Source organism: Nothoprocta perdicaria, unplaced genomic scaffold (assembly GCF_003342845.1).
Source record: "Nothoprocta perdicaria isolate Ctin4 unplaced genomic scaffold, notPer1 scaffold_375, whole genome shotgun sequence".
Taxonomy (NCBI): domain Eukaryota; kingdom Metazoa; phylum Chordata; class Aves; order Tinamiformes; family Tinamidae; genus Nothoprocta; species Nothoprocta perdicaria.
In genome coordinates, this window is record NW_020455616.1 from 66,422 (window position 1) to 75,639 (window position 9,218).

A 9,218-nucleotide genomic window follows, 5' to 3' on the forward strand; every position below is an offset into this window, starting at 1 on the left:
CAGGAGCCAGTTACTGTGCCAGAGAGAATTATGTGCAATACAAGAACGCATTGACCTTTTTTCCTCTTAATTTGATTGTCTTTTTGAAATATATAGCAACTTGGAGGCTTATCTCAAGCTGCCCTTCTGTTTGAATAGAAAGCAGTTATCTGAATAGTTATTTGGAGAAATGGCATGCTTCAAGAAAAGAAAAAGTGCATGCTGAGCACCTAGAAAGAGACTAAATCTGTGTTTTCTCACTCTGTTAGGTTTTTGAGCTTAAAAAAAAAATCCTGATTACTTAGGGAGCTCCTAGGTATTTGAATTTTAGTGGCAGTGAAATTTGCTCAAAATACTCTCCAGTTATATCAGCAATATTCAGTTGGCTGACCTATAGCTGATCATCATTGTGAGAGATTATTTGGTTGAGCTAGTGTATGAGACATACTAGCTTTACGATCTATTCCTTTAAAGTCCTAAAAAGGAACAGTTTTCACTCAGGACTTCATTTTGCATGTTTTGGTTTTATTTTGGTTCTTAACATCGTGGGTGAAAAAAGTCTTTGAAATCGGTGCATAGCGTTTTGAAATATATTTGGGTTTGTTAAAACATGATGCTCTAATTAAAAATGAAGATACCAAACCTTGGCTGTATCTCAGTTCAATTACTGGTGTGCTCTTCCAAGCACTGCRTGGTGCTAGCATTGCCCTTTAGCCTCTGCTATGGCCTAATTATTATGCCATAGCGTTATTATTATTATATATTTTTAATGTTATATAAAAATATTATTATTTCTTTATATGACTGTTTTCTGTAGTCCAATTCTTACTCTGTTGTACTTGATTCATATGGAACAAAATTTTCTAATAATTATTATTGCTTTTTATGACACTAGAGTTTTAAAAGAAAGCTGAGCATACTCTAAATGAGTTTGTTATGAAATAAAGTGTGAGTGCAGTGAGACAGTTTCAGCTACATGTCAGCTGTAAATGGGTATATTCTCAAAGGCTGTTTTCTTTTCCTAGCTAATAAATTGATTACACGAGAAGGGCCTTCCTTTCTGCAGATGCGAATAAAGCACTTGATGAAGTCAAACTGCATCCCACAAGCTACTGTCTTATCAAAATTGTGTGCAGATTCTTCAGAAATTGCAAATGCCTCTTCTTTTCGCCAAGCCTACATCACCTGTGTGTGTTCTATGCTGCCTAATGAAGACTCCATTAAGGAGGTTAGTAATCCCCAGGAGCACTTTTGTACTAACTGCTGGTTTGGATGCTTTGGAGTTTAGGTGTGCCTGAAAATACTTTAAAAAAAGCTCRTGACTTACCCTCATAAACCAAGTATAAGTGGAAAGCTCTCCTTTCTGACTTGGAAATGCTAGTACTTCAAGTGGTCAAGTCTATGACTTGAGAAAGAAAAGCTAAAAATTTTGGAGTCAATTGCCTAAGAATCCTTTTTTTTTTTTTTTTTTCCAGCAGTCAGAACAAATTATTCTTGTTCTATTGCATAGTAATAATTTTTATTAAGACATTATAATCATACAGCTCCTGCTTCTGTTGCCTCTTGATCTCRCCTACCTGTTGTTTTATTACCTTCAAGGTTAGAGGTAAATGTTTAGTGTTAGTTTTTAGTGTTTAGTGTTAACCTTTTGAAGATTAGACTTGAAGGTTTTGTGTAAGTCTTGGTTGAACTGTGGGAAGATGAGCTGTACCCAAAAAGGAATGTGGATGTCTCTTCCTCCCAGTGAGTTGCTGGAAGGCTGGTTTAGAGTGTTTATTTCCCATGTGAAATGCTTAACATGTGATCTGCTTAAACAGCACACACACACACACACACACACACACACACACACACACACACAAAAAAAAAAGGCATCTGGGTAACTCCCCTGTCAGAAACTCCTTAGTTTAAGACAGTTTTCACTCGGTTTGCACTGAAGGATCAGTGAATGCACTTACCTGCTCACAGCAGTCTGTTTTGTACTCATGCTGGAGGGATGTTCTTTGAGGATGTGTAGTTAACTTCCAGCCCATTCTGCCATTGCATCGGCTACAAGGTGATCACTTGCTTAGAAATTGGTGAAAACCTCTTCAGWTTTTAGTTTCATTTAACAACTGTAAGGTGCAACTAAGCTGTTGTGTCTAGATATATAGAAGATGCTTCATTTTTTCCATCTATCATAAAAGCTAGAGACAAAGAATGGTTGAGGTTGGGAGGGATCTCTAGAGATCACCTAGTCCAACCCCCTGCTCCAGCAGTGACCAAAGACCATTTAGGCTTTCCTCATAAGGTAGATGCTGAAGGGAGCTGGGTGTGTTGGACCTTGAGAAGGGAATACACCGACATGTACAAATACCTGAGGGGAGAAGGTAAAGAGGATAGGGCAAAACTCTCCTCAGTGGTGGCCTGTGATAGGAGATAGGGGAGTGAGTGCAAATTGAAACACCAGCAAATTCATCTGCACGGGAGAAGAGACTTCTTTATTGTTAGGAAGACAGAGCCCTGGAACAGGCTGCCCAGAGAGGCTGTGGAGGCTCCTCCTGTGGAGATCTTCAGAACTTGCCTGGATGTGACCCTGGGCCACGTGCTCTAGAATGAGGATTGATTAATTGAATCAAATGTTCATTTAATCAAACTGTTTATGAGAAAATGAAGGTGTTTACATCAATTAAACTCTTGAAAACAAACTCTTAAATGTACCACTGTTTTGAAAAGATGGGTAGCAACTTATATAATATTATTATGTTGCTCATCATCTTCCTCAGGTAGAGTTGTTGGGCCTAATGAAAAAGGGGGAAGAGGGAGAGACTGAAAAAAGACGAAGGATGAAGAGCTCATAGAAGAATGGCTGTGGAGAACAGGAGGTGGAAATGACTGAAAACCTGGTGGGGGGAAGAGAAAATTAACTGGTAATAAAGGAAACAAGGTTGAGTGAAATTTGAAGTTCAGAATAGGGTGGTGGAACAGGGCTTAGCAAAGAAACTAAGTGGTACAGAAAGGATGAGGATGAGTAGAGATAGCTTGGAGAGCTTTGAAGATCAATAATTTGTTCAAGGATAGACTCTGTATGTTTATCCCCTTGCAGTCCTGGCTCATGTGAAGTGATGCTGCTGCTGGCAATTACATATTGATCCAGGATCTATGCAGGGGATTCTGCAACCTTTTCCCTGTTACTTGCCTTTCAGTTTATCCTTTCAGAAAGGAGTAGAAGATCTCTTGATCACTTAAGTCTTCAGCTTCAGGTCTCTGCAGGACACTTACCTGAACTGGACATCAGAGTCTCTATAATGACTTAGGAGAATATGCAATTCCTCACCTCCTAAGCAGACATCCAGGATGCTTGACCATTAACTCTTAGGGAAATCCTTACTGTAGAAGGAGCTTGCAAACACTAGTTAGACTCAAGTCAGATTTCTGCTCTCCTAAGAGTTAAGGCTGGTGAACTASTACTGTGGAAATATTATATGTGTATTATTTCAAGGACTTTCTAGTCCTTGACATGATGTTAGTGCACATGTATAATGTGACTATGTAGCTAAACATCTACGTTTACAAGAATCTCCTGTTCCTCTGCAGGAAACAAAGCCGAAAGTGCTCTCTGATTTACTCCTCKCAAAGCTTGGCTTGAGCACAACAGCTTTGTGGAGCCAATTAAAATTGCTTCCACTTGCATTAAAATAATCTCCCTCAYACAAATTGGAAACTTAAAAGCAGTCATCTCTTAAATTCTACAGACAACATCAGCAGAGGAATGAGGAAGTGTGGGAGGGGYTCTGTAACTGAGAGAAGTGAAAGGGAAACTTGTTAAATGCCAAGGGAAGGACAGGAACTCCTCCCGGGGCCATTTGCAGAAGCCTTTCTAGATTGGGTCGAGTTTCTGTGTGCAAGTTAACCCAAATGTTCCTTTCCTTCCGCTTCCTTCCCTAACTTCTGATTTGGCTGGAAGATGGCAGGAACTTAGTGTCTATGTTCGTTGCCCTGCAAGCTCTCTAGTCTTGATTAGTATTTCTGCTATAAAATATGATTTTTAATAATTTTTTTTARCTAGGCAACAGCTGTTATTCTTGCAGGTATAACAAATTATTTATCCTAAATGAGGTAAACTGCTGAAAGAAAAACATGCTGTGGGCTAAGGCACTATTACAGAGCAATGAAGCAGAAGGTTGAAACGAGTATAAATGATCTGGCAAGTTAGGCCATTGAACTGTAGCTCTGCCTTTTGGGGGCCATTTATTTCCTGATAGCTTCAAACTGACACAAGAAGAGCTATCTTACTGACAGCTGTCCTAGCTTAATCTTACAGTCTGAGTAGAAATAAAATTGCTTTTAATCCCTTGATGGTGTATTTTTAGCTCCCGAAAGAAAAAAAAAGTCTCGCTAGATACGTAGGGTTTAATATCACCTTTTTTAAGGTGTGCTAATGTAATAAAACAACATAATAAAAAYAAATAAATCTTTTTAATTAAAAAGGTAGAAGGTTCAAGATAGTGGTAGTAGAATTGTTATTAAAATAACGGTGTTCTTATAGTCTAAAAAATTGTTCTTTTAATGATTTAATTACTCTCAGTTTCTTTATTTTTAATATAAACTAAATGACAAGACAGACAAAACAGAGATCAGTCTCTTACAGTCATTGGGTGCAGTAAATCTGCAAGTGTAAATGGGTGTCTTCGTGATGCGAGATTATACAGGGAGAATAACAGCATTTTTCAACAATTTTAATATAAAATACCTTAGGAGCATGTGTTCTGTTGTGTCTAAACTCCTATTCAGAAGGCAGTCTGGCTAGGTTTCTGATAGAGAACCTAACCAAACACTGTCCCAGATTTACTGCATTTACCAAACGCTCCACCTGTGCCAAATCTTGGCGTTATTAACTGCTCTACTTGCTGGTCCAATCCCCTCTGAAACAGCTGATAAGAATGGTAGATGATGCAGGTGGCTTTACAGTGCAAGTCTAAGGGCTTTGGTCACTGYAGCCTGATTAAAACCTAGTTAGATTTTAAGTCTGTAGTTTAATGATGATTGATGTCTGGAAGAAATGCATCCTGTATTTGTTTGCACCAATAACTATTTAAATAATATAAAAAAAAAAAGACACAAAGATGACAGTAGACGTGGAAGAACAGGCTGGTAGCACACCACTGCAGTCTCTTGCATTTTTTAAGAATGAATGTGGCAATATTTGAGAAAGGGCATAATTGAAGAAAATTAAGAAGAAAAAAAAATTGGGTTTGTGTAATTTTATTTTCCTAATTTGTGTTGCAAGATGTACTCATGTGTCTTGTAGCTTCCATAGGACAGGAATAATTGAATGAAGGGAAGCGATAGAAGTTGAGCTCATGAATTTCCCACAAACTGGAAGAACGTGTCAGTGCATACCTTCAGATCATAAGAAAGGTATTGCCTGCATCTTGAGGATATTGTGAGTGTAACCTCTTAATTAACTGTCATCTCCTGCGTTTCAAGACACAGTGTGCTCCAGTACCCTACAGCAAATTTGACATGCCAGACCAGTGATTATTCTGAAAGTTCTTTTTCTGTTCCTTCAGTGCTACCCACACAGTTTTGAATGCAATCTGTTCTTGAAATYGCTACTGGAAGAAAGCGTGAGGTATGATGTTAGTGCAGAACAAGAGTGTGTAGCTAGTGTAGCTATAGCATAAAATCATTTGAAGTGTTGTGGTGTTTCCCCCGTTTGCTCCAATATTGTTCCTTCCCCTCCAGGCCTGTATTTGAATAAAGCAATGAGAGGTGAGGTGAGGAACAGGTTTTTGTAGTGCTCCAAGTTTGGAGATAGACTTGGAGTAGAAAATGTCAGGTAACTTTGGGACTGAGACTTGGTTAAGGAGAGATTTCAGCTGGGAACAGTAAGAAAAGAGCAGAAAGAATCCTGGTAGGGAACGACGTAGTTTGTATAGAAGAAAAGTGGAAGCAGAGCAGGGAGTGAATGAAGGATTAAGAACTATAGAGAGGGATAACTACGGAGATGATAGGTTTGATCTTGAAGAGTCTACCACAAGTTGGTACAACAGAAGTGGCAGAGTACAGGTTTTGGGAAGTCCAGCATGTGATTTATTTGTCAGCCCAGTTCAAGGGGATGGAAACRTCCTACTTGATAGGCTAAATGAAATCTGTTCCAGAGAGAAAGCTGGTTAATGCAGTAGGAATATAAATCTGCTTTTGCCGAGTCCCCAGAAGATTAAAAATGCAAAGGATTTTGAATACATCACTGTTTTAAAATGTACTCATGATATATGCTTTTTTTCCCCCCCCATCTTCCCTAGAGGTAGCACTTGATCTGTAGATACTGTAATGCTGCCCCTGGCAACCATAGGAGTGGGACGATGACATCTGTTCTCTTAAAGTGCTGTCACGTTAAGTGGGAACTTAAAGTTTCTGTCTCACTAGAAATGACTCAGTGACCAAGCCCTGACCAAAATCCTCTAAATAYAAAACTGGTTGGTTTGCACATCTGCAGCAGCTGTGGCTCGTAAAGTGCTCTAAAAATACCTGCTGCAAGAGGTCATCATGGGTCTCACGCTGAAGGTCAAGAGTCAGTGGATCCTAGAAGATACTGACTTTGTGCAGTAAAATCCCATGTCAAACTTGTATGGAAAACAGGATAATTTCTGTTTGTCTTTTTTTCCGGTTAACTAGATGCTTGTAAAAATTAATTTGTAGATTTTAAAATTCCCCCGGTACTTTCTGTATCCTCATTTTTCATGATTAGTGTGTGGTATTTTTTATAGTAATAACAGCTGATTAGAGTAAATGTTCCTTAAGTGCAGTCTATTTCATGAAGTGGAATAAATCCTATAAAATAATGTGCTACAAATACTGTGTATGGCCTGCAATCAGTGAGGGGGAATAGGGAGTTTTATTTGAAGTATTGTCTTTACGTATTTTGATGGACTCCAAAATAGGCAATCGTAAAGAAGAGCGATACTGAAAAGTRTGAGAACTAGCTGGTAGAAACTCTTAGTGCCTTCTGTAGCCAAAAGCTGTCACTGGAACCCTGGATATTAAAAGAAATGAGTGGGTTTTTTTTAATGCATTTTTGACACTACTTTCTTTGATGTAATAAATGGGTTTTGTTTTTTTTTTTTTGTACAATTGCTCAGAAGGAACTGCCTTTTTTCATTCTTCTAGATTGCAAAGGTGGATTGCAAGGAAGTACTGGACATCATATGTAATCTGGAATCTGAAGGACAAGAAAACACTGCGTTTGTTCTTTGTACAACGTACCTTACTCATCAGCTTCAAACAGCGAATGTATATTGCTCTTGGTAAGTAATAAGCRTCGCCACTGCTTTTAACTGTCCTCTTTGTTGCCTACTGGCTTTTAGGCAATAAAATAGAATAACTCAGTTCTGTTGGGGATATATAGTGCATATATCCTTAAGCTGAGTCACGAACTTTTAGATAAATAACTCATTAGGAAACAAATAAGGAGTCATTTGTAAACTTCTTACATTATAGCTGCAATAATGCAGCTGGCAAATGAATGTCAGACATACTTAGTTCTTCAGAAATCAAACTGCACGTGTACGAATGGTGTTTATAGTAATGCTTTAATAGTATAGAGCTGTAAGTCAGCACTGCTGGGTAAGTACTGCCTGGGTTTCTCTTCTTGGTGCTAAGCACCTAAGACTTGTGAATCTGCGAAGAACCTTGTAATTTAAGTTTTTTTCTGTTTTTTTTTTTTCTGTAGAGTGCTTAACCCATTAGAGTTTGATCGTTTTTTTCCCACTTTCTAAAGAGAAATAATAGGAATGTATATCGATTTCATCCTTAAACTGTTCACCATACCAACCTTTTTTCCTACAGAGAGGCTTTTTATATTTCAGTTGCCTGGAATGTGGTAGACAAATCGATGCAGCTKTTTTCAGGTTTTATAGAACAGATTTGTAATTGTGGCCTTGGAGCCATGGCTGATGTACAGTGTCTTCCTAATTAAACTCTGATCTGGATAATGTTGTAATTTATCAGATGTCCCAAATATATCTTGGAATTCTACCTTGTCAGCTGTGATGTAGTTCATTCACTCACTTTCTGTTTTTAAAGGTATGAAGGAAAGCTTTCATAGCACTTTTGTCAGCAGGAATGATTGRTGGTTTTGCCTGGTTCAGTTCTTTCTGCACAAAGACCAGAGGGTATTGGATAAACACTTCTGCATCAGACCAAGGATGTCTCTTTACCCAGAAGCATGGCTTGTAGAGAGAGAAGGGCTCTTGGGAGAGTTCAGACAGTAGAGAGTGCACCACAACAGCCAGCCTCAAACTTGTGTTATTTACTACTGAAATGTGTTTTCAGAGTGCGCTAGAGTAGGGAATGAAGCTGTGTCCAAAACACAGAGCAATAATTCTCGTTAAGCCAACGCAGGTACAAGGCTGAAGGCTATTGTGTTTCTCTTTCAAAAAACAAAACTAACATTCCTTAAGGGTGAACCAAATGATCTGCTGTTGTCCAAAGAGACTTGTTAAGGAGCTCTGTTTAAGAACTGTATCTCTAGGGTACAGGTGAGGAGAATCATAGTCTCAGCTGCACCTGAACTAACTGTTGATATGAAGGAAAAGTACTTAAGTGACATGACATTTCGCGTTCAGAAGTGTGACAACATTTGTGACAACAACCACAGTACACTCCTGGCTTACAGAACCAAGTCGGAATTGGGACCCGTTAGAATTTTAGCAGATGTCCATTCTTGTCCATTTAGTCCAACTTGAGCTTTCTTCTGAGTAAGAGCAGTGAGGTGAAGGTTCCTCCTTTAGTTAGCYGTGTCCCCCAGGGGTCAGACCTCGGTCCGGTCCTGTTCAACTTATTCATTAACGACCTGGATGAGGGGCTGGAGTGCTCCCTCAGCAAGTTTGCTGCTGATACCAAACTGGGAGGAGTAGCTGATAGCCCTGAAGGCTGCGCTGCCATCCAGAGGGACCTGGACAGACTGGAGGACTGGGCGGCGAGAAACCTCATGAGGTTCAACAAGGGCAAGTGCAGGGTCCTGCACTTGCAGCAGTGTGCCCTGGTGGCCAAGAAGGCCAACGGGATCCTGGGGTGCATTAAGAAGAGCGTCTCCAGCAGGACGAGGGAGGTGATCGTGCCCCTCTACACAGCCCTGGGGAGGCCACATCTGGAGACTGTGTCCAGTTCTGGGCTGCCCAGGACAAGAGGGATGTGGAGCTGCTGGAGAGAGTCCAGCGCAGGGCTACCAGGATGATCAGGGGCCTGGAACATCT

General features: G+C 39.7%; 1 protein-coding gene across 2 annotated transcripts in view; it reads left to right on the top strand.

The window, feature by feature from the left end:
- RLF (rearranged L-myc fusion) overlaps positions 1-9,218 on the top strand; it is a 42,177-nt gene that overhangs the window by 19,380 nt on the left and 13,579 nt on the right. The window contains exons 5-6 of one of the 2 annotated variants that reach the window (XM_026044646.1): positions 1,005-1,207; positions 7,132-7,268. In XM_026044646.1, the coding sequence (XP_025900431.1) occupies positions 1,005-1,207; positions 7,132-7,268 (340 nt within the window). The remainder of the gene's footprint in view (positions 1-1,004; positions 1,208-7,131; positions 7,269-9,218) is intronic. The other variant, XM_026044647.1, reaches the window with a different exon arrangement.